The sequence below is a fragment of the Glandiceps talaboti genome, chromosome 2 (assembly GCF_964340395.1).
Source record: "Glandiceps talaboti chromosome 2, keGlaTala1.1, whole genome shotgun sequence".
NCBI lineage: Eukaryota > Metazoa > Hemichordata > Enteropneusta > Spengelidae > Glandiceps > Glandiceps talaboti.
The window spans coordinates 6,506,694-6,533,850 of NC_135550.1; the positions used below are offsets into that span (position 1 = coordinate 6,506,694).

At 35.4% G+C, this 27,157-nt stretch overlaps 2 protein-coding genes across 3 annotated transcripts; one reads left to right on the plus strand and one right to left on the minus strand.

Annotated features, from left to right (window-relative positions):
- Positions 1-215: 215 nt before the first annotated feature.
- On the minus strand, positions 216-13,811 carry LOC144453471 (uncharacterized protein RT0683-like). 2 transcript variants are annotated; one of them, XM_078144779.1, is made up of 4 exons: positions 13,676-13,811; positions 6,011-6,352; positions 5,021-5,169; positions 216-937 (listed from the first exon to the last, which is right to left on the minus strand). In XM_078144779.1, the coding sequence occupies exons 2-4, from the start codon at positions 6,310-6,312 to the stop codon at positions 906-908; spliced, it is 483 nt and encodes a 160-aa protein (XP_078000905.1). In that variant the 5' UTR covers positions 6,313-6,352; positions 13,676-13,811; the 3' UTR covers positions 216-905. The 2 variants fall into 2 exon arrangements, with proteins under 2 accessions (XP_078000905.1, XP_078000904.1); XM_078144778.1 differs by lacking the exon at positions 216-937 and having other exon boundaries at positions 4,442-5,169.
- A 2,516-nt stretch (positions 13,812-16,327) lies between these two features.
- Positions 16,328-26,595, plus strand: LOC144453449 (putative maleylacetoacetate isomerase 1). Its single transcript, XM_078144751.1, has 9 exons — positions 16,328-16,392; positions 19,323-19,369; positions 20,318-20,369; positions 20,880-20,935; positions 22,436-22,516; positions 23,466-23,546; positions 24,255-24,302; positions 25,405-25,595; positions 26,072-26,595. The coding sequence occupies exons 2-9, from the start codon at positions 19,352-19,354 to the stop codon at positions 26,184-26,186; spliced, it is 642 nt and encodes a 213-aa protein (XP_078000877.1). The 5' UTR covers positions 16,328-16,392; positions 19,323-19,351; the 3' UTR covers positions 26,187-26,595.
- The last annotated feature ends 562 nt before the right edge of the window (positions 26,596-27,157 follow it).

The following is a 27,157-nucleotide window of genomic DNA, read 5'->3' on the forward strand; positions in this document are numbered from 1 at the left end:
AATAATTGTAAAGCACTTTGAGCACGGAGTGGGAAAGCTATATACTGAACATTATTATTATTTATTATTATTATACATGCAAATACACCCCCCCCCCACATACATACTGTGAAATTCATGAGAAAGCTAAGGATTTATTTATTCACAATGGCATGGCAACAAGAAATGATATAAGACAGAAAAACAACAAACATACAAAAATTGGTTCCCTAAATTATCGACCCTCGTGGATGGTCTAATTGGATATAACAGTGAGTTATGGCATGCGATAGACAGTTGTACAAAGTGATTGACAACTGTGTAAAGTGATTGACAACTGTGTTAAGTGATTGACAACTGTGTAAACTGATTGACAGCTGTACAAAGTGATTGACAACTGTGTGAAATATGACAGCCAGGTCTGGTTTGCGAAATTCGGTACTTTTGATTGTTCAATGCATGCAAGCTTTCAAATGGATACTCTTTTCATCATTTCATAAGGTGTGTAGGATTATTCAACTACTGTGAAGTACAGTGTTGTTACCATGGCAACCAACAATATTTTTTATACGGAATTGTCCGTCCGTAAGTCACCGGATATCTGTTTTCAGGACATTCTCTGCACGATTTGGAATTTTAACCTTAAAGTCTGCAAAGTCAATTTTTCTTTGAGGTAGCATCCATGAAAGTGGAATTGTTTCGTGCTCTTTGACAGCAATTTCAAGACTTTTCTTGTAATCTCGAGTGATTGCCACCTTCTTACAAGGCTTCTGATCACATAATCACATCCCATGAAAATATATCCACATGTAGGTCTTGATGTCTAACAGCTCGGCGAACCTTGTCAAACCCATTTTCACGTGTGCGTGTTAGACGTAGTTGAATTTGCTTCAGTTTTTCTTTCAATTCCTCATATAATTGGGTTGTTATAATTGAGATATCACCATCATAATCGAGCCTTGTGGAGTAAAGAAACAACGCCAGATTATATCAGCAGTAATATTGAGGGCTGAGACCAATAGTTCAATGTAGGATGTAGGATAAGGAAAATTCTTTTACGGGGGGGGGGGGGGGCATTTTAGTTCTCAATTTTGATGGGCCTGTTTGTACCCTCAAATGCAAATATTTCTATCAAAAATGTCGTCAAATTGAGGTATATAAGAATTTTCGCTATATAGTAAATGCATGGCACTAAAATAAAGCAAAGTGTCCACAATAGAACGTTTCTTTTCATAACTACATACCGGCTTATGTATTTATAACACTACATACTACTACATACCGGCTTATGTATTTATAACACTACATACTACTACATACTGGCTTATGTATTTATAACACTACATACTACTACATACTGGCTTATGTATTTATAGCACTACATACTACTACACACCGGCTTTGTATTTATAGCACTACATACTACTACATACTGGCTTTGTATTCATAGCACTACATACTACTACATACTGGCTTTGTATTTATAACACTACATACTACTACATACTGGCTTTGTATTTATAACACTACATACTACTACATACTGGCTTTGTATTCATAGCACTACATACTACTACATACTGGCTTTGTATTTATAACACTACATACTACTACATACTGGCTTTGTATTTATAGCACTACATACTACTACATACTGGCTTTGTATTCATAGCACTACACTACTACATACTGGCTTTGTATTCATAGCACTACACTACTACATACTGGCTTTGTATTCATAGCACTACATACTACTACATACTGGCTTTGTATTCATAGCACTACATACTACTACATACCGGCTTATGTATTTATATCACTATATACTACTACATACTGGCTTTGTATTCATAGCACTACATACTACTACATACCGGCTTATGTATTTATATCACTATATACTACTACATACTGGCTTTGTATTTATAACACTATATACTCACTACATACTGGCTTTGTATTTATAACACTATATACTACTACATACTGGCTTTGTATTTATAACACTATATACTACTACATACTGGCTTTGTATTTATAACACTACATACTCACTACATACTGGCTTTGTATTTATAACACTACATACTACTACATACTGGCTTTGTATTTATAACACTACATACTACTACATACTGGCTTTGTATTCATAGCACTACATACTCACTACATACTGGCATTGTATTCATAGCACTACATACTCACTACATACTGGCTTTGTATTTATAACACTACATACTACTACATACTGGCTTTGTATTTATAACACTACATACTACTACATACTGGCTTTGTATTTATAACACTACATACTACTACATACTGGCTTATGTATTTATAGCACTACATACTACTACATACTGGCTTTGTATTCATATAGCACTACATACTACTATACACTGGCTTTGTATTCATATAACACTATATACTACTACATACTGGCTTATATATTTATAACACTACATACTACTACATACTGGCTTATGTATTTATAACACTATATACTACTACATACTGGCTTTGTATTCATATAGCACTACATACTACTATACACTGGCTTTGTATTCATATAACACTATATACTACTACATACTGGCTTTGTATTTATAACACTACATACTACTATACACTGGCTTTGTATTCATATAACACTATATACTACTACACACCGGCTTATGTATTTATAACACTATATACTACTACACACCGGCTTATGTATTTATAACACTATATACTACTACATACTGGCTTATGTATTTATAACACTACATACTACTACATACTGGCTTATGTATTTATAACACTATATACTACTACATACTGGCTTTGTATTTATAACACTACATACTACTACATACCGGCTTATGTATTTATAACACTATATACTACTACATACTGGCTTATGTATTTATAACACTATATACTACTACATACTGGCTTATGTATTTATAACACTATATACTACTACATACCGGCTTATGTATTTATAACACTACATACTACTACATACTGGCTTTGTATTCATAGTACTACATACTACTACATACTGGCTTTGTATTCATAGTACTACATACTACTACATACTGGCTTTGTATTCATAGTACTACATACTACTACATACTGGCTTTGTATCCATAGCACTACATACTACTACATACTGGCTTTGTATTCATATAGCACTACATACTACTACATACTGGCTTTGTATTCATAGTACTACATACTACTACATACTGGCTTTGTATTCATATCACTACATACTACTACATACTGGCTTTGTATTCATAGCACTATATACTACTACATACTGGCTTTGTATTTATAGCACTACATACTACTACATACTGACTTTGCATTTATAGCACTACATACTACTACATACTGGCTTTGCATTTATAGCACTACATACCAGTTGCCTACCCAACCCTGTTGTTATCTTTGCAATATACGCAATCATTTGGCTTTTGCTATGGGCATAGTCTTGTTGCTAGGTATATTGGCATACACTTTTTGAATGTTCACTGGTCTAAGAATCCCTGTTGTTATCTTTGTGAAATACACCACAATTTGGTTGTTGCTAAGGGCATGGTCATGGTTACTACAGATATCTGCATACATTTTTTGAATGTTTACTCACTTGCCTACCAGTTGATATTTGACCAAAATATACTGCCAATTGATTGTTGCTAAGGGCGTGGTCACGGTTGCTAGGGCCAATTGAGTCATTCATTTTCAATTGAAGAAAATCAACAGAATAACACTTCTAGAAACATTTCACCGAGTTTGAGCCTCATTGACGAAGTACTTTGTGATATACAAGTTTTTGACCAATATTCACATTTTTACACTTAATTTGCATATCACTGATGATATCATTATATGCTTAATATTTCTTCATCTGTACCCCAATGCATCCCCATTAGATTTCAGCCCAATCTGCTAAGTAGTTCAGGAATGAAAGATTTTTCACCAAAAAGGCACATTTTTAGCTCTAAGCTGCATATCACTGATGGGATCATCATGTCGTGCACAATTCTTAATCTAAACACTGTTAAGAATGTTCCCACCAAATTTCAGAATAATCTGCCCAGTAATTTTTGAGTTTAAATTTTTTGACCAAAATCACATTTGTTGACCCAAAGCACATACTGGTGGTAAGAACATTTTGATTTGAACAATTTCCAAACTAGACACACAGGGTAATACACCCACCAAATATCATGGCAATTGGTCCAGTGGTTTTTGACTTTAAGTTGTTCACTCACTCACTCACACACACACACACATACACACACACACACACACACACACACACACACACACACACACACACACACAATGCATAGCTATAGCACCATAATCAGAAAATTATATACATTGTAATATCAAAGAATGGAATACCTGAATGAAGGAATAATCCATATATGATGATAATAAAGACTGACAATAATAAAATCAGTGACGTAACTTTTACAGGCAGTCAATTGGTTTAAAACAGCACCAAATAAAAATGCATGTGACAGAAATTATTACTAATATGACATATTCCAGTTATCTTCTTTCCAGCTATTTTAAAAATATAATGTCACACAATATCAAACCTGAGAATATGAGAATTTAGATTTTCACTGCACCATCAGATAAATGTAAGCTTTGGCTAGCAAGATTGAAGTACTTTTGGTTTTATACGCTTTCAAATTTATAATCTGATCATGATAATTAAGAAACTTCCGTTGGATTATTCTAGGCTACCATGGCAACCAACACTTTGCTTTGTATGGTATGGTCCATCTGTAAGTCACTGGATATCTATTTTTCAGGACATCCTCTGCACGATTTGGAACATAAACTTTGAAGTCTGCGAAGTCAATTTTCCTCGTAGGTATTATCCATGAAAGTGGTATTGTTTCATACTCTTTAACAGCAATGTTGAGACTTTTTCTGAATTTTTGAGTCATTTCAACCTTTTTACAGGGATGGTTATCACATAACCCTTTAACCAAATTCCACTTAAAGATATCAACATGTACTTGATCATCACCGTCCACTCGATCACTATCACCTCGTAGCACCCTGTAAAAACCCTGTCCACTTGTCAGTGTTAGACGTATTCCAACTGGTTGAAGTTTATCTTGTAGTTCCTTATATGTTTTGTTTGTCATAATTGAAATGTCACCATCTGTATCATGCCTTGAGGCACAAAGAAACAAGAAATAGAAACACTTTACATAATATTCATCTGAAAACGTAGCAGCCATGTCACACAATGCACGTCTTCGAGTCCCACATGATGAAAAGAGTGCCCTTTCGAGCAGAAAATTATATGATTTATGAAAGACCTTTTCCCCCTAGTGAACACAATAAGCAAAAGTAAACATGGTGGTTAGATGTACTTAAGTCTGTCAGCTTTTTTACTCTTTATAAAATAATAAACAAGTACAGACACTAATAGCACACAAGCGTATAATATGAGACATTTTATCTGACTGTGAACACAAATTAACACTACTGTCGGACGAAACAAGGGAGGTTCAAACACATAGATTGTTTAGTTGTGTTCACAGTACAATAAAATATAACATCATATGCATGCAATGCTATCAGTGCCTGTGGTTGTTTGTGTCATTCATAAAAACACCTCTTGTGTGAGCTGTGAGAAAACGTACTGTCAAATAAAAACTCTATAATAGTTTGGTTTAGTAATACATTGTTTGAACATTTTAAAGTGGAAGCGGGTTGTTGGGTTGAATCTGCAGTACCAAAGATACGAATGACTGCACATGCGTGGATTTAATACATTACAATTAGCATTACAATTAGCATAAAAACAAAATAACATCATGCTAGGTTTACTGAAGCTGGCATGAAACAAGAATACAGAGTGTGATTAAACTAAATGACACATTTAACACCAATACATTGTTTGCAGTTTTTGAAATGACAAGACAAATTGTATGAAAATGATGTGGTATAGCACATGCTAAGGGTTAGCTGAAAGCAGACTTTTTTTCTGCACTGATAGTATTCATACCTCAAAACATCTCCGTTTCTGATTGCTCCAAGAAGTGTGCCATAATCCAACCAATAGCTGATGTTCATCTCATCAAACACACTGGTGGTTTTTTTCACAATAAATCTCAAATCATCAATTTGTTCCTCTGTCATGTAACAGTCTTCTCTTTGAATGCGTAGATAGTCATGTAATTCAAACTTGTATTCTAATGTTGCTATGGTAATGACCATGACAAAAAGGAGTAGTAAAAAGAAGCGTTTTGGGGGTGTGAACAGTCGTCGTCTGTAACAACAAATTCTCCGAATCCTGCAACGTCGCATCTTGTGAAGCGTTACTTAATATGCTGAAAGGTGATGATTTCTGTGAAGAAAAAATGGGATTTTATAAAGAGATTGTAAAATCAGAGATGATCATTATCTACAACCAGGGAGGAGGATTGAGAACTTGCAAACCCGCCATGTTGAATGTTGCATCATGGGAAATGTGATAATAAATACTAATCGATTAGTATTGTAAACAATATTGTTACATTGTTTGTAACCACGAACGATCAATTCATATTTACCCTGATCATTGTGGGAGGTTTATTTTATCAGTAGCTCCAGATTAGGTAACGATAACCACAGATAATCCCATACTCCTTTGCATCTGAGCATGCTCAGTCTGGATTGCAAGTTCCCTATTTGTTCTTGGCAGTTTCACTGGTAGTCAAGACCATGCTATTCAGGACCATGCTATCATTAACGCCAAAATTCAATAAGCACAGACATACGTGCTGGATTTTAATTTACCCTGAAAAACTATGATAAATCTAATTAGTCACTCAGATGTAAACCCTATATGTGATGGCATCCTCAAAATTAGTTACCTCACTATTATAATTTATTCTAATAAACGTTGTTATAATTCACTGTCTGGCTTGACAAGAATCTTACAAACATTCTATATATGGGGGGGGGGGGTACTTGGCTGGGTAGTGGCCGGGGGTAGTGGGTACAGGTGTACCCAAGTGGATTCAAATTACAAGCACAAATGAAATGCTACAAAAATTCAGAAAGTGTGGGTCAAAAGTCTACATCTCAGCCAGGGTCAAACGTCTACAATTTGCCTGAAAATAGGTGGGAGGCAAAAGCCTCAAAAATTGGAAAATCGGCAACTTTAAAACTACGTCAGCCAAAATATGGGGTCAAAGGTCGAACATGCATTCCAAGAAGAAGTAAAACCGCTGCATAACGCTTAATAAAAAGTCCATACGAGTTGAAAAAGGATGGTCAAAACCACGGTCATACCAGAATTGACCGATTTCCCAACCTTATGGAAGGAGCTGAAGTCTTCATCTTTAAGCAGCATCTTCGTAAATACTAAAGGTATGGGTGTAAACCCTCTTTAGTGGAAATGATTGTAACTTTTGCGTAGAACTGAAGATTTCAACTTGACCTTCGAATGTACTTGACATTCAACATCTCTGTGGACACAAACCTATCGTCTAGTTGCAAATTAATGCTAATTACTTCACAAGGCAATACCGAAATGCAATGACTGCCCAAAAACTAGAGGAGTCTCGTTTACTCAAGGCGACTTGCATCTGTGCAAAGGCTGCAAAGAAAGACGTTTTATTCAGAAACCAGCAGAACACCACCATGGAAACAGAGAAGAAGTGAAAATGACTCCTAGCAACCAAAATGAAAATGGTAGTCTGGAAACACAACTTACCGACACACGAAGTAATCTAGCTTGCCTACCATCTGTCGTAAATAGTATTCATGAGATCCAACAATCCCAAACCACCATTACCACATCTCTCGAAAAAATATCAAACTTGGAAAGTGAAAACAACCAACTAAAGAAACAAAACAACAGTCTGATGGTGCGAGTCACAGAGCTTGAGAAATCGCAAGACGAACAAGACCAGTATAGTCGGAGAGAAAATATCGAGATCCACGGCATCCCTGAAACCCAAGATGAAAGGACAGACGACATCACCTTAGCTGTTCTTCAACCAATCTATCCCGGTATTACCATCAATGATATCCAAGTAACACATAGAATTGGGAAATAACAACAAGACAGAAGAAGACACAGACCAATCATAGCCAGATTTGTAAATAGAAGAATTCGAGACAAAGTGTACAAGGACAGAAAAAGGATGAAGCACACCACGACAGATAAACTTGGGTACGAAACTAAGAATAACATCTACATCAACGAAAATCTAACACCACGTAAACGAAATCGAATGAAGAGAGCAAACGACAGAAGGTAGACACTGAACTATAAATGGTAACATTTATACTAGGAAAGACCAAAGTTCTATGTCGGTCGTTATCCGAAATGAGGCAGATCTGCCTAAAATTGTATAAACTGTACGAGTGTAAGCTTTTCTTTAAATTTGTATTCATCTTTCCACGAATATCATGAATATACCATCAGAAACAGATATTTTTCATGTATCTAACGGTACGTACTCAATCTCAGAATTCAATGACAAGTTTTCAAATAGTGGCAATGTACTTTCTGTTTCCCACATCAACACCCGATCACTAAGTAAACACTTTGACGAGTTGAAATCTGTATATGAAGATAGTATAAACACCAATTTCAAGTTTATTGCTCTTACAGAAATTTGGCAAATACAAAGTACAGATATCTATAAATTGGAAAATTACTCCCTCGAAATTCAATGTAGCGACCAAGGTAAGGGTGGCGGTGGCGGTGTCGGGGCATATGTACATTCCAGTATAAACTATACTGTTATAGTCCAGATATAACAGTGCCAGCTGCTGAATCAATGTGGTTGGAATTTGTTGATAGAGGGAAATATAACATTCCCGGCGTCATATATAGACCACCACATTTTGATGAAAATACCTAAATTATAGATGGTATCGAAAATACTCTGAATCAAGTTAATCACAAGTACTCTGGCTGTATTATTGTTGGCGATTTTAACATCAATGTCATCGAAAAATCTAACACTTCACAGAAATTACTTAGGGACCGGACAGAATTTACGGCAGGGGAGGGGCCTGGGGAGAAATTATCTCTGACTTGTTTTTTTTCCTGCCCCCCCCCCCATCCACTGTGACCAAAATTTCACAGCCCCCCCCCTTTCAAAAGTATAAAAATTTCATGGCCCCCCCCCCAAAAAAAAAAAGAAAAGAAAAGAAAAAAGTGCACAATATCCTGCCCCCTACAATAACTAAAAAGAGTACAATTTTTTTTGTTACTGTAGCACAACTGTAATATTTCTTTTGGTACTACTATTATGTTACTATTTCAGCCCAAACAACTTAGTAGTTGTAGAGGAAGTTTTTTAGAAAACAAAACAAAATAAAACATTTTGACCATACATGTAATCATACACATGTGGTATAATCTTGTGTATTTCCCAACTAGACACCATAAGTAGTCATCACTTAATACCAAGGCATTTGATGTGGTGGTTTTAACTGTCATTCACTGATACATACACAGAAACACAGACACAGAGCTAAACACACGTTCACACGCGTGATTTGTGAAAAACTGTAGAGGGGACATTTGTGGGAGTATCTAAGAACATCACATCACCTACATAGTGTATTCAAATATCTATTTATACTCATAACACAATAACTATCTAATGTCAGACATTTGTGATGTCATGAAGTGCTAGCAAACTAAGGATTTTATGCAGCTTTCACTTTCCTACACCAAATGCATTACCAATACACCTGTAAATGTAAGACATTTGTGACTTCATGTCACTGATGAAAAAACACTTAACACCACGCAGACATCTAAATGCTTTACAATATTTAGTACAGATAGATGCATTTGTTGATGCTGAGGAGGGAAATAGTTTAATTTCACTGGTTTTAGATAGAAAGAAAGACACGTCTTGCCTCATATCTTCAGACTCTAGTGAGTCTGAGAGTGAAACTCAAGAATAGTGTCAAGGAAAGAAATAAAACACCTATCTAAATTAATCTGGCCAGACGTTTTTTTATTTACATTTTTCACCAAAAGGTCACTTTTTAAACACATAAATTACAGGTCCTATGCTAGTATATTACCATATATATATATTAGGACCTGTAATGTATCCTTGATGGTAATTACACACTGAACCTGTTTCCACAGTGCTAAAATGTATGTATGTATGTATGTATGTATGTATGTATGTATGTATGTATGTATGTATGTATGTATACATATGTGTGTGTGTGAACAACTTGGAGTATATAAGAGTAATTAAGGGTGTATCAAATTAATCTTGAGTAGTGTTTTTATGCTTCACTAAATACAAACGTACACACTTCCATTTTAATACATAAATGAAAGTGTAGACATTCAATATTAAAGGCGATATCAAGTGCTATCTCATGCAATGCTAAATTTTCTAACATATTAATTTTTTTCAATGACAAAATATTTCGCGGCCCCCCCTTTCAAACCATGAGAATTTTCATGGCCCCCCCCCCCCTTCAAGCCTCCCATTTTTTTCATGGCCCCCCCAATTTCTCCCCAGGCCCCCCTCTGCCGTAAATTCTGTCCGGTCCCTTAACCACAATCGATCATATTTATAATGATTCAAAATTCAACTCGTATTACCAAAAGCTGTCAAACCAAAATCGATCATATTTATAATGATTCAAAATTCAACTCGTATTACCAAAAGCTGTCAAACCACAATCGATCATATTTGTATGAATTTAAGTACTAATAAGCTCATTGACGCAGGTGTTATTATCGCCGATATTTCCGATCACTTACCAATTTTTGTATTTGTACATAAATTCTGTACTTTGCCTTCGGAAACTCCCTTATCATCTTCGAGAAATTTCTCAAATTATACAGTCTAAAATTTCAATCATAATCTACATATAGAGTGTTGGGAAGGAGTTCTGAATTATCATGATGTCAATGAGGCATATGAAAATTTTAGCCAAATATTTTTGAGTATCTGTGATAAACACGCTCCTCTACATGCTAATGGCAAACGAGAAAGAAAGAAAAGTAAACCTTGGATTACAAACGGATTTAAAAAATCGATAAAAGTAAAACACAAAATGTACAGTAAATTAATCAAAGAGAAATTTAGAGAACCACTGTTCACTCGATACAAAAAGTATAGAAATACACTGACTTCCATATTGAAACAAAGCCAAGAAATACTATTACACAAATCTTCTCATGACAAATCAGAATAACACCAAAGAGATGTGGGACGTTATACATGAACTTTTAGGGAAACAAAAACATAAATATTTGAAAATACCAATTCGAATAAAACCCAATTCTGAAAGCTGTACAGAATTTATCACTCAACCGCAGGATATTATTGAACAGTTTAACGACTTTTTCATTCAAATAGGTTAAAGTCTAGCAAAGAAAATTGATGACCTCAAAATAGCAAGAGTGTTACCGATTTACAAAAAGAGAAACCCAGAAGACATGGGGAACTATAGACCCATATCTATTTTACCAATTTTTAGCAAGAGTTTTGAGAAATTAGTGAATGAACAAATAAGTGAATTTCCTGGACAAACATGACATATTTTACAAACATCAGTACGTGTTCAGAAAAAAGTATAGTACAAAACTTTCACTGATCAGTTTATCCCAATGAGTGAAATTGATCATGGCAATCCAACTCTAGGTATTTTTGTAGACTTTTCTAAAGCCTTTGATACCATAAATCACGATATTTTGCTTGCCAAACTAGAGTTTCATGGTATCAGAGGCTTACCTCTCCTTTGGTTTAAAAGTTATTTATCTTCCAGAAGTCAATTTGCTGGCATCAACGGCGTCAAATCTAGTAAACAAAATATAAATTGCGGTGTTCCCCAGGGCTCGATTCTTGGGCCAACTTTATTTCTGCTATACATAAATGACATTCCGATGTCTTCAAATGCTTTTGATTTTAGATTATATGCGGACGACTCAAATTTATTTTACACAATTAAAAAAGACACGAATACATGTACTATAGACCTAGACCTTGTAAGTAAAGATTTCAAGGATGTCATCAACTGGTGTGATGCAATAAATTTACGATCAATTCAAATAAGACAAAATTTACAATCTTAAAAAGCCATAGAAAAAATGTAGTATTGATTGGTTCCCTTGAATCCAAGGGGGTCTCACTCGATGAAGTTCAAAGTTCATCTTTTGTTGGGGTCAACATTGACAATACGCCGCGCTGTCTTGGAAGCAGCATAAAGCTGAGGCGAAAAAGAAAATTAGTAGAATGACAGGTGTGTTTTATAAGTTACGTCACACGGTTCCAGAATATGTACTTGTACTGCTGTATAATGCTTTTGGTTTTGTTCTGCCCCATATCCGACGTACCTGAATGAAATATTTTTAATTCAAAAAGGAATAGTGCGCACCATAACAGATAGTCACTGGTGTGCTCACTCGGCACCATTATTCAAGAGATTGAATATTCTTGACATTTTCAAACAGCACAAATTACAGTTTGCTGTTCTCGTTCATGACGTTTTGCACCTCAGATTACCGGATACCTTTCAGGATTTCTTAACCCCCATTAAACACTCCTTCACAACACGACAGAGCGCCAGAAACGACCTTACTATCCCAAAAGCAAACCATAGGACTGGCCAGTTCACTGTCAAGTATACAGGTGCTAAACTATGTTAAGCATCCATAGCAACATTCGCAACATAAATAGCAGAAGTCATTTCCAAAAAGTCAGTTCAAAAATTATATCCAATCATTGTAAACTAGTTATACTTCATATTCATGGTAGAGATTAATTACCGTTTGTCTGTATACTTAAGTAGGTCATTTGTTGTTTCTTTGTATTTGTGTATTTGTTTGTTTCGTTTTCTTTTTGTCCACCTATATTTATATAATGTATTTTGTAAATCCTTTATGATTTTTTCTATTCTGTCAATATTGCAATACTTTCAATTTGACCAGCAGCCCCAGTAATAAGTAATTCCTAATTCCTAAGATTGTAAAAGGGGACGGACTCGACTAGTTGCAAAGACAACTATTTTTCGTCTCCCTTTCCCATGTTGAATACTTCATATATTGTAGAACTGTTATATATGTATATATATTTCTGGGAATAAAGATTATTATACCATACACTGTGTGTACATATGCGAGTACACCTCCCTGCCAACATTGCCACATTTCATTTGTACGAGTCACCATTATCTCATCACATTGTAGCTAAATAATTTATTTTAGTGGATATTCCGACATTACAAACAACACTGGTGTTAACTGTTATCCTAAAAAAATGCTACATGTATATCCCAGTTGATGTTGTTTCAGGCGCGGCATGGAGATATCTCCCGATACCTCCATGTTTCAAGTATGTTACTATTTACTAAATTGTGTTGATATTGTTCGCTAGCAACCTTGGAAGTACACATACACAATGGAATGATCTGTGAAAGTAAATTACATACATACGTTATGTACTATTAGTATTTGAATAGTATGAATATAAGGTAGTGGGGAATACGGTCCGTCAAGAACGAGACTAGTTACAGGGATAATAGTGTCTGAGCGATTTGAGTGGCCCCCGCTACTCGGCCACTTACATGCAATACAAGTATGCACGTTTTCGATTTCGTTCACATTTTCTACTCTATGACCCGAGTACGTGGAAATATTACATGCAAAATTATCCGTCAAAATGTTGTCGGAACATGCTATTTTTACCTTAGAATCACATAACAGTTCGGTGCAGCATCAGGATTTGATGGGGTTCGTCGATCTCATGTTAGGACAGGAAAACAGTGAAGCATACAACATACGCCATTACATATATTTTATCATGTCTACGCCATAGTGAAGTCCACAAAGGAAGTGAAAGTGACTCATGAATAAATTAAGCATGTGACCCCGAGCTGTAACCTTATACTTTGTACTGGATACTCACAAGCAGTCAGTGTGTTTGCCTGAATGAATAGACAACTGTATACAACCAGTTGTCTGCTTTTCCTTAACTAAGTCTTGCTTTCTTTTCAGGGATATATACTCATCAATTTTGTATTTGAATGAGTTCATGTAGACACCTGCAAACTATGAAAAAATGCACATGTTTAAGGTAGAATTACTTACCATTGTAGCTATGTCATTCAAAAAAATACATTAGACTGGTATTTCCAGACAAGGCGAGTACAAAGTGTGTGAACCCTGGTGATATTACATCTAAGTTTTAGTGTAACTTCAACAATGTCTGTCACTGTTATAGCAAATGTTGAGACAAAGTTGGAAACCAATACTTGTAATCTAACAATATGTATGTAAGGGGTGGACCATTTAATATCCTGGGGGGGGGCGTGGAAGATTTCGGGGGGGGGGAAAGATGCCAAATGGAGTTGCTTGAAAAAAAATCCGGATATGAGTGGGTGATGGAAAAAAAGATGGACCACTGCTGTTAGATAAAAAATGTCTTGGTAGGGAAATGATGCACAGGTTCGAGTATACTGTTCGACCTGCTCGCACCTCTCCAACCAGGGCACTTGTCAAACCATGACAAACGTTTTCAAACACATGTCAGGGACCAGACAGTTGCGTTAGCCTGTGGTACATATATATATTTGTTCTTGTCTCTGTTTCTTTCATAAATTGTTTAAATATTACTTCATGTAAGGGTTCAAACATAACTATACATAAAAGTATACATATAATACATGTATTACCTAGCTACCACAGTAGTTACAGAACATGCCATGTAAGTGTTTGGCTGTTTCACAATCAATGCTTCACTTATCTTGCACTTTGGGGCAAAAGTGAACTTGAAGGTTTTGTTATCGTAATCTTCATACTATTAGATAGTTTATAAAAGAACTTAATCTAAATTGTTCTAGTCTCTTCAGTATGAATTTGTCAGAAGGGATGAATATACTTCCTATTTCGGACACTACATGTATCGACACCACAACTCAAATTCAAGTTTCTATTGTACACTAGGTATGGCCTAAAGTGCTCTAACACATCAGTAACTTTACTATACATGCAATATCAATGCCCTTATACCAATGTTACAGGCCCACTTTTATAACATGGAAAACTTATTTAAAAAGTTATATTTTCGATGCTTGGCAATATATATTTCAGAGGCTATGAATAACCTAAAAATTGCCTAAATAGAAACAAAAAACTGCAGATCTGCCGGGGGGGGGGGAGACCCCCCTTGGACTCCATCACCCCAGAGGCCACTCATTCGTTAAACCAATAATAAGATTCACCAAAATTGGTAAAAAACTTCAAAAGCTTCTAGGGGAGACCCCCCTAGGACCCCCCATAAGAGGTTGACATGTCCAAGCCTCAAATCAAAGTTCTTCCCTCCACCTCTTACTGTCAAGATGCTATGAAACTTTATTTCGAAAATGTTTCAACCATTTGTAGTTGCTTTTTACAATTGTTAGAGCTGTCGGGTAAAGATTACGTTCGAGGAGAAGCCTACTACAGAGAACGCCTACGCGTTCAATTACTGGACTTCCTGTTGATATTCAATGTTTGTTGATGTTTGTTGATATTCAATGCGTACATGTTTGCCCATGACAAGTAAGACGCAACCTGATTGGCTGTGTGTCTCACTGAGCAGAAATTCGTTTGCATGTGCGCCAGTTCAGATGTAGAGGAGGCGATCAGGCTAAAAAATGTAAACATGTACCAAGAAGGTCAATTCAGGCAAAATAACGAAGGTAAAATAGCAATGAACGATTAGCCGACATCTACATCGGATTTTAGGCTGCTTTCACAAAAACTTGTTGGGGGGGGGGGGGGTGTCGGGAGATTTATTGTAAAACCCTAATTTTTTTCTAGTACCCCCTGCCATATTCCAAAATATTTCAAGTACCCCCCCCCCCCCACCAAAATATATTTTCAAGTACCCCCACTCGAATATTTTTTTTTGGAATACTCTTCCTGTGCGTTAACATTCCATTAATTAATAAGACAGACAGACAGTCTGTCAGACTTACACTGTACAGATAGATAGCTCTACTTTATACGTTTTTTTTTGTGTGTGCTGCAATTATCGTCTTTACACAGACAAATCAGTCGACATGGAGCTTACTGTTGGCGAGAACGCTACACTATTCTGTGACGTCAGTGGTGTGGATGTTAGTGACAACAACATATGATCTGGGTCCAGTGGAGGAAAGACGGCATGAACCTGACAATGATGGACGAATATATGGACTGCATGGATAATAATGCGATGGCTATGGATATGATTAAACTGGCTGCACATTCAGAATTTTTTATACACCTATAGTCATAAAGAGAATACAAATTAGTAGCCCCGGGTCAAACTGAGTTCAAAGTTCACATGACCTAAAGTATTCTTTTCTGTGGTTCAATGTATCGCCATCTCCAGGGCTAGGGACATCAAGACGACATCTTGCGTCACGAAGATTACTCAGGTGAGTTCATTCTTTATACATGAATGTACAACTATAGTAGTTTGTAAACATATTCATTATCATACAGTCAGTGTTGAGGCAAATTCCTTTTTCTGAAAATAAGCAGTACTGTAAGGAAACATCATATACTTTTATACAAGCTTAGCTTATACATTTGATTGCAACTTACAGAGTGTCTGTGCATGTTGCCTGGCTGCTAACTTAAGCACGAGTGAGTGGAGGTGTAAACGGAACTAGACTACTGCACGTGCATGCATCAACTATAGCAATATTGGTCTAAACTGTTGAATTAGCTGTTACTGAAGAAGGAACGTACAGAACGTATACTAGTATTATATTTTCTAGCTGTCTGCAATATCTTTTGTGTTGCTTCTTTGTATTTCAGTAATGATGTGGCCTGGCCATTGTGGATGTTTCTTTATTGTGTAAATAGTGCTTGTGTCGATGTCGATATTTATAGACTGACACCTGACATTGTATGAGGTATTCATACTAAGTACATGTATATATACAGTTGTACTAGTAGTTCAGTTCAATTCAGTTCAGTCATAGGCAATATTGCCTATGGTTCAGTTCAGTTTAGTTCACGGGACTAGTAATCCTATTGGATTGATTCTAAACATCCCTCTGTTCCGTAGCTTAATTAATTAATTCATTCATTCATTCATTTATTACTCTACATGTAAAGAAGTGTTTCCTGATGTCTAGTCGCGCATATGGTCTGGAGTTTATTTGAGTGTCCTCTTGTTGAGTGATATTCTGCAGACCGAAAGTGTAGCTTGCATTGGTCAATATTGTTGATAATTTTGTATACTTGAATCATGCCACCTCTACATCTTCTCTGACTCAGTGTTGTCAACTGTAACTGTCTCAATCGTTCTTCATATGTGAGGTTCTTCATACCGACCACCATGTTTGTAGCTCTTCTTTGTACTTTTTCTAGTTTTGAAATGTCTCTCTGTAGCCATGGTGACCATGCTTGAATGGAAAATTCCAGTTGAGGTCTAACAAACTGTTTATATAGCCTTAATATTACTTCCTTTGACCTCACTGTGAAGGACCTTTTAATCATCCCAAGTGTCTGGTTTGCCTTTTTTGCTGCTTCTGCACATTGAACGGATGGGTTCAGTGTCTAATGTACAATGACTCCTATGTCCTTTTCATTTGGTACTATTGTGAGTGTAGATTCTCCCATCTTATATTCTATTTTTGTGTTTTTGCTACCTACATGCATGACCTTGCATTTTTCTACATTTAAACTCATTTGCCATTTATTAGCCCATTCACATTGTTAAATCTGGTGAGATGTATATTTTCTGGAATTCCTCTGTACTACTGTCTTTAAGTTTATATGCCTTTTTAAGCACTTTATATCTCACATCTGGCGATGGAAACTTAACTCTAATATGCCTCTGGTATTTTTTTATTTTATTTATTATTATCTTTATTTATTTTGCAACCAAACACAAAGAGGTGGTTGAAATCGTACAATTTAAAATCGCAAATACACAGGAAAACACAGACTAAAAGAGTACAGACAGCAAGGCTAAAATGTTTAAGAATGATTCCTAATGAAATGTTAAAAAGCTAAAGAAAGGTAAGACATAAAAAAATACTGATTACTGTTAAAAAGGTCTATACAAGCTCAAAAACATTCTGTCAAGCCATCATTGGTAATTGTACAAAGCGTATGGTATGAAACTGTTTTTGAATCGTTCGGTTCTACATCTAGGAATACTATATTTTTTTGAGTGACGGGTCTTCCTTGTTGAGGTTGGATTGATCAAGTAATTTAATTTGTCATTACTAATACATATTTTCCCAAAAAATGATTGGCATATTGTATCTCTCCTCTGCGTTAGAGTTTTGATATTGGTAGGGACACATTCCGGATATGTCTGAGGAAAAATGATCCGGAATGCTCTTTTTTGTACCATCTCAATTTGTTGTGCTTGATCACTTGTAAGTGCATTATGCCACAGTGGACATGCGTATTCTACAACTGGTCGTATAATTGAGGTATAGTACAGCAATAAGTGCTTAGTACTCAATCCTGATCTCTTGAGTAGAGTAAGAAAATACAACCGTTTAGATGCATTACTGTATATATAATCAACATGATCTGACCATGAAAGAGTATTATTTATCATTACCCCGAGAAGTTTCTGAACAGTGATTCTCTCGATGACTGTGTCATTTATTTTGGTGAGGGGAATTTCTCGTTGGTCTTTCTTAAATGAGATTATCATGTCTTTTGTTTTGTCTGGATTTAATTTCATATTGTTTGCCTTAGACCAGTCAGTTGTGTAGTTTATTGCCTGTTGCATATTACTCCTAGTTGATAAAGTTTCGGACAAAGTGGTATCATCCATGAACTTATGTGACCGAGTTTGTGGTTTCAGGTCGTTAATCATAATGAGGAATAGCAAAGGACTCAACCATGAACCTTGTGGGACTGATCCATTCAGTTTGGCCCAGTCAGAGACTTCTTTGCCGAGAATAACACGTTGTTGCCTATCACTGAGAAAAGCGGCAATCCATTGGGTCAAAATGGGTGATACATTCATATTTGCTATTTTGTCAATCAGGATGTTGTGATCAATTAAGTCGAAGGCCTTAGAGTAGTCTAACATAACAATGTGGATCTTTTTGCCTTCTTCAGCAGCTGAATACCAATGGTGAAACATATCAATCAAACAGTGTGTAGTTGAAGTGCCTTTGACAGCGCCATACTGATTTGGATCAAGTTGATTTTTAACTGCTTCTAGAAGCCAATTTCACCACGATGTAGTACTCAGACCACTAGAGTATACATATACTAGATAATTTACATTGATTACCAATGTAGTAGGTATTGATCCCCAGAATCTGAAATGAGTGCTAATTGTTAAATGTGCAAACATAACTCTCTTTTTTTCCTCTGATACCAGGAATCGTCATCTGAACCCAACCATAAAGAATGACTACAACAGACAAGGCAAGTGGTAATATGTTGTTGTAGTTAATAACAGCCATTGCAGCCAGTTTAACAGCCAGTATCTGGTTGCTATTTTGGTGAGGGTTAATACACCTGAATTTGTAATATCCTAGGGGGTTTATTAAATTTTGGGATTTGATTGACAGCTAGGTAGTAATTGCTATAGCACTTGCTGTCTCAGTACTTACAATTTCATTAGCACAGTGACGATCATTAGAATTCACCTCAATGATTCAAGTTGTTCATTCAGCCAACAATTAACACTTCAGTTGTTCTTGAACTTCAATTTTTTTAAAATTAATTATGGTCGTTTTCACATTAGTCAAGTTCAATATGTTTGTGGTTGAATGATTATTATAATAGTATTGATGTAGGATAAAAGTGTGAATATTTATATATATATATATATATATATATATATATATATATATATATATATATATATATATATATATATATATATATATATATATATATATATATATATATATATATACATGTATATACACATATATATATATACACATATATATACACATATATACATACATATATATATATATATATATATATATATATATATATATATATATATATATATATATATATATATATATATATATATATATATATATATATATATATATATATATATATATATATATATATATAGGCTCAAAGTGATTTCAGAAAAAGTACACGTGATAACATATTCATCTTGGGCACTGACTCATTGAAAAGTATGTAATTCAAATGAAAAGTCATTTTTATTATGCCTTTATAATCATATTACTGACCCGATGATGGTCTGTTAACAGGGTGAAAGTTAATCTAAGTCAGAACTTTTGGAAACCCTTTGAGTTGAGTTTTATTGAGACCACATGTCTAGTTCTGATTTGTGTTTTAATGTATTGTATTACATCCAATGTTTTCATCTATATTTTGCAGGCAATACTTTATCATGATCATGATAGTTCATGTTCCAGGCGTGTATTGATAGGTCAGTCTATGCTTGTTGTAATCATTATATATTATATATGTACTAGTCTGTATTTGGTTGGCAATTCATTATAGATGTCTGTCTGTCTGTCTGTCTGTCTGTCTGTCTGTCTGTCAAGCTGTCTCTCTGTCTGTCTTCCAGGTCTGTCTGCCTGCCTGTCTAGCTGTCTGAGCTGTCTGTGTCTTCAGGTTCGTATGAGAATTTCATGCTCAGTTGCCATCATATATATGCATTCATCTGTCATCTTTCCAACACATTTTCATAGAAGTGAGGCTGGTTTCAATCCTCATTGCCTATCAGCTTGTGAACTGATGATGGAACCATTGTATTAATTTGTGGAGTACATAAGAAAAAATATCATCCGCTGCGAATATAAACATAATAACAGTATTTGGCTTATCTACAACATTGACACTTGTCATATTATAGTGTTTGGTTTGAAAATACATATTTCTATTTTATAATGGAAAACATGCACCTTACATACTGTCATCCTGATTATTCTTACAGCACTTCTTTTGAAAGAAATAGATCATGAAGTGAAGGTGCTGACATACGGAGAGGATGTGAGTAGCAAACGTGACAAACAATAGCATGACAGCTGAATACTACAAGAAACCCCCACCCCAGCCCATCCCACTCCACCCAACCATGTTAGTGAATGATTCAACCATTTATAGACTATACTAATCCTTTAATAATGCCATGTAGCCATCAATAATTTGACAATTCATTATTACTACTAAACCATGACAATGGTGTCAACTGTTTCTGTGTGTCTATCATAATTCTCAACTTTTGGACTGGAGTCCATTTTTATGAAAAAGCTATTTCTATGACAAGCTAAGTTTAATATGTAGACTGTGTAATTGCTGAAGGTGAAAGGAGTTTCTAGCTGTGTATGATATATTTGTGTTCACTGATCATCAGTTGGAGGTTCAGTGATTGGGAATATGTGATGACAACCCCTAAGGTAAAGGAGAATTAGTGGCATTGAGTTATATTTCCTACTACATGTAATATGTATCTTGTAATAAAAGTGGGTACTAGGTTGGATGTGATTGCTTTTGTGGCTGTGAAGACTGTATATCAGTAACTGCATCCCAATCTCTCTGATTAGTTTAATTCACATATAGCATTCATGCTCAAATCAGGTCATATTGACCAGTTGACAGGTATTATTTATTGTATATGTCAAAGACTTGGTGTATCTGGCTTGACACAGTGGCTGTAGCCATATGTCAAAGACTTGGTGTATCTGGCTTGACACAGTATCTATAGCCATATGTCAAAGACTTGGTGTATCTGGCTTGACACAGTATCTATAGCCATATGTCAAAGACTTGGTGTATCTGGCTTGACACAGTATCTATAGCCATATGTCAGAGACTTGTTGTATCTGGCTTGACACAGTATCTATAGCCATATGTCAAAGACTTGGTGTATCTGGCTTGACACAGTGTCTATAGCCATATGTCAGAGACTTGGTGTATTTGGCTTGACACAGTGTCTATAGCCATATGTCAAAGACTTGGTGTATCTGGCTTGACACAGTATCTATAGCCATATGTCAGAGACTTGGTGTATTTGGTTTGACACAGTGTCTATAGCCATATGTCAGAGACTTGTTGTATCTGGCTTGACACAGTGTCTATAGCCATATGTCAAAGACTTGGTGTATCTGGCTTGACACAGTATCTATAGCCATATGTCAAAGACTTGGTGTATCTGGTTTGACACAATGTCTATAGCCATATGTCAAAGACTTGGTGTATCTGGCTTGACACAGTATCTATAGCCATATGTCAAAGACTTGGTGTATCTGGCTTGACACAGTATCTATAGCCATATGTCAAAGACTTGGTGTATCTGGCTTGACACAGTGTCTATAGCCATATGTCAGAGACTTGTTGTATCTGGCTTGACACAGTGGCTATAGCCATATGTCAGAGCCAGATATATAGCAAAATCTCATTCACTTTACAACACTTTACTACTGCTATTAACAGTAGTAACTCCATATAAAATGACTTTTTTTTCTCCCTCACTTCTTGTATGTGCCACAGTATGGACAAGAAGTACTTGAACTGAACCCTATGGGACAAATACCATTCTTGATTATTGATGGCAATCATCTCAGCCAGTCTGTAAGTTAATGTTAATCAAATTAGACATCAATCTAGGATTTTCAAGTCTTTGGGCTTTTTTTCATACTTTATTTGAATATTAAAAAAACATAACTGTGTTTTTTTGCATGGACTGTTAACTTGAGGGAGTGACTGTGAAACATTCAATAAAAAACACATAAGCCCAGGGAGACTACTTGTAACTGGGAATTTTTTTTTTTAAGTTGACATTTTTCTTGCAAAACTAAAAGTGAATAAAAAACACCTCAAAAACATTTTAAGATTGTGAGACTTTAAAAAAATCTCACAAGGGACTGAAAACTGGTCTAAGGTTGGTTGGTTAGAAAAGTTGAAATTGTAGAAAAAATGAAAATGGGAAATTGAAAAATAGGTAAAGAACAAATATGTAAAAAAATAATATTTTGTAAACTTTAGAGTTAATGCAAGATAATAGTGGTTTGACATGGAGATATCGCCCTGTGGACTAAAGACCAATAGATGGAATAGAATTGCATATCTTGGTAGTTACACAGAGGGATAGCTAGTTCTCTGGCTTATAGTTCATTGCTAGGTTGATTCCAGATGCTATCTTCTTTTTTTTGATAAATCAAGTGAAATAATTTGGGCAAGATTTGCATGAACCATACTTCAGTTGAATAATGGGTAACTGGTAGGATGTGATTGTTATATGAAGGCTTTAATTCTATGGACATAGTATTGAACAGTATTGATAATTAGTTAATCATGGTTTGATATCAGTTTTGAGATAGCTATAGTGAGAGCCACACAGACTGTAAGATGTGCTGTCATTCCTCTCTCACTGATGTGCGAGGGCGCCCTGTCACAGCATACTTTACAGTCTAATGGTGACATAGCCACACAGAGTCCTTTACATGTATAGTAGGGAGCCCTCTACGATGCTCTCTGGAAGCTGGAGGAAACTTTTAACCCTTTGTCTGACATTTTACAGCTTGCTATGATTGAGTATTTGGAAGAAACAAGGGATTCTGGAATAAGGCTGCTACCTACAGATCCAATACAAAGAGCTCAAGTGAGTTTATGATATGACTTTATGCACAGGTTCACCTATCATTCAAGAATTTCATGACAATTACCTATCAAACATACCATGACCTATGATCTATGAATAATACCTTGACCTATGACCTATCAACCCAACTGGTCTATGCCCTCAAAGAATAACGTCATAACCTATCAAGGATGACATGACCTATGACCTATCAAGGATGACATGACCTGTGATGAGTTTTGGTTATGAAGTCCCAAAGGGATAGAAATAGGGGAAATAGTAAGTATGTGAGTGACCTAGCTATAATTTTATTAATTCATATTTGCATAAGACACGTAATAATAATGTGAACTATGTGAATACACACCAATTACAATATCAGGTGGGGATGAAAGGGTCAAGATAAATTAAGATGAATTAAAATAAATTAGTGTAAATGGAGAAATCAAATTGTGTTTCAATGCTGTTGAATGCCATAATAGTAAAAACCTGTCCATCATCAATCAGAGACGGTCTGATAAACAGGTAGACACCAGAGATTGTCATGTAACAGGTAGACATCAGAGATTGTCATGTAACATGTAGATTACATCATTGCTCAGCCACTATCCATCAATCAATATTACCTGTAGTCAAGATAATTAGAGAAAGTAATTGGAAACTGTAATTAGACTTTATTAATAATGAATCTAATGAAATTGGAACCTTTCTTTCTAATTGTTTTTCAAGGTGCGTCAAATATCAGATGTTATTGTTAGTGGTATTCAGCCATTGCAGGTAATTAAGTTCATTTATTTGCATGGTGTATAAACCAATATTGAAATACAGAACTAAATACTGGTTATTTGATTTGAAATAACGTGATAATAAGTCTGTGATGTTGGATTATGCTAGCAAGTTGTTGTTTTTTTACTCCGCGTTGTGAAGATTGTGCTATCAAATATTCATTCCACATTAATTGTGAAAGTATCTTTGAATACAAATATGTCTTTGTTGAGCATTCAATAATGCAAATGTCCTCTGACACAAACTCATGGCAACTTACATGTAATGTCACATGAGTGAAACACCAAGCCTGCATCATTTCAGCTGTAATGTCCCATGAGTAAAACACCAAGCCTACATCATTTTAGCTGTAAAGCACAACGACATTACAATCAGTCATCCAAATCTTATCACCTTAAAGGAGAAGGCACATTTTATCATATTTCGCATATACACTACTTGTCCTTCATGTTCCCTTTTGTTTATCCATTTGGTGACCACCAAGGATTAAGGTGATCACACTTGACGGATGACAAAAAGTAATGACAAGTATAATATATTTCAATAGTGTATAATACTAAATACAGACCTGGATCTAGAGTTAGTTAAGCCATCATGCCATGACAAACTAGTTTTTGTAATTAAAGATATATTTCAAGCTATTGAGCAATGTTTTAATATACACCCCATATGGATGCGTATGAGCGCAGTATCTGTCCCACTATGCGACAATGTCTCTAACAAGCATAAACCATAGAGCGTTGGTGGAGGGTCTATGCATCTACTGCCAATCCTTGAGGGCGCTCTACTTTGTGCCTTCTAGTTTATTGTTATAGAATCATAGTTGAAACACAAAACACAATGAAATAATCAAGCAGTTCAACTTTCCAAAAGGTTGACATTATTAAAAGCTCATATGTGACAATAACAAAAACAAAACAAAAATGATTTTCACAAATATACTTTAGACAGCAAATACTTGGAATGATGCAAACACCTCAATTGTTGGCATTTAGTATGGTTTAGTTTGGATCAGCTTCAGAAAGCAAATACCCCTACATTAAAAGTCTATAAGACTTTCTCTGGTTAAGACGCATTTATTAATTTCATACAGAATAAAAGCACCCCTCTGATAGAAATGGTTGGTGCTGATAAATTACGTGCCTGGTTAACCTATTGGATAGACAGAGGGTGCCAAGGCTTAGAAAAGATGTTGGTAAATACTTCTGGAAAATACTGTGTTGGTGATCAGGTGACCATGGCTGACATCTGTCTGGCACCACAAGTGTACAATGCTTCATCGAGGTAAAATTAAATTTTAAAGTAGTTTAGAATCTTACATGATTGCAAAATAACAAATTCTAGATTTCTTGTGAAATTCCTCCATCAATTTTCCTCATTGATTATTTGAAGAAAAAAAAACAGAGGACAGAAAGACATTTACTAGTATACCTCAATCATCAGTGATAAAACACAACAACGGGTGTCTACCTTTAGAGGTAGTCTAGCAGCTAGACCCTAGGCCCAAGGCACTTCAAATCTGAGAGCCCAGGTGCTGTCATCCTTCGTATGTTTGGCAACCTTCCAAAATACGTTGGCTTTGTTTGGCAACCTTCCAAAATGCAGTGTGAGATCTTGCTGAAAGAATATTTCAGGGCAGACTGAATGATTCATCCCTATGGGACACCAACCACTCTCAGCCTTAGAATAACTTAGCAGAATTACAATGTTAATATTAAACACTTTGGTAAAAAAATGAATACTTTGTCTTTTTGTCGTAGGTATAATGTCGATATGTCCAAGTTTCCGACAATTGTGAGGATTAATGCTGAACTTATGAAGATTAAAGCATTTTATGAAACCAACCCAGCCAACTATACACCTGAACCCAAGTGAGATGTAATGCTTACACAAATATTTCAAGAGAAACCACATGGGGGGAGGGGGGGGGGCTTATTTAGTTTTTATCTTGCGAAAACACACACAAACACTAACAATCAAACAAAAAAACAACAACAAAAACACAAAAAAAACAAAAAAAAACAACAACAACACTGATAAATATGAACAACAGTGTAATTACAATGTTTCTATGCAACAAGAATTACAATATGTTTTCCTGTATGTGAAATGGTTTACAATGACCATTTAATGTGTTCTACTATAATTAGATTCAGGGCACTGACAGTGTCAAATATTGTGGATGAGTTTACAAATGAGTCTGACTGACTTTAATGTCTTTTATGTGAATCATTTCATTAAGGATTTACCTGGACTTGACCTAGATGTGTCCAATAAAGTTAATTGGTGGTAGTTTTCAATTGAACAGTGATGTGTAAGGGTTGATGATTTTTGACACACACTCTCTCTCTCTCTCATGCTTTTTTCTTGCTCTATAATAACATAATGACAATAACTCATATTTCTTTATTTTTCATGTGAACATTTTTATTTCTTATACTTTTTTTCATAACAAAGCCACAACTCAATAATTTCAATTTCTTTAAAAAGTGAGCAATGTAATTGCTACAAGGAAACACATTTTTCACTTGAATGGATGTGATAGTTGGTTGAGAAATTGTGTCTATATACAGAGAGGCTCTGAAGTACATAATGCTATAGCACTGACACTGTAGAAACATTGTAGCAAACTGAAGACAGCATATTACTTATGGAATATCGACTAGTTGGCTACAGGTCTGTACATGTGATAAACAAATTGCACACAAAAACAGAGTTACATCCGTTCACATGGTTAATAGGTAGAACCATTTAGATTGGTGAATTGACTATCAATGAATGGGGGAAAAAAGCAGTAATTTAAGTGGTGTGCAGTATTGTTAGTATTAAATGCTTCAACTGTCTTC

Bases quoted from the DNA above. Each gene is read 5' to 3' on its own strand.
- LOC144453471 (XM_078144778.1), bottom strand. From the start codon at position 6,312: ATGCGACGTTGCAGGATTCGGAGAATTTGTTGTTACAGACGACGACTG. The intron at 5,170-6,010 runs GTATGAATACTA...TTGTGCCTCAAG, and splicing joins AGAAACGGAGATGTTTTGAG to GCATGATACAGATGGTGACA.
- LOC144453449 (XM_078144751.1), top strand. The intron at 20,370-20,879 runs GTCAGTCTATGC...TTATTCTTACAG, and splicing joins TTCCAGGCGTGTATTGATAG to CACTTCTTTTGAAAGAAATA. The intron at 24,303-25,404 runs GTAATTAAGTTC...AATTTCATACAG, and splicing joins GTGGTATTCAGCCATTGCAG to AATAAAAGCACCCCTCTGAT.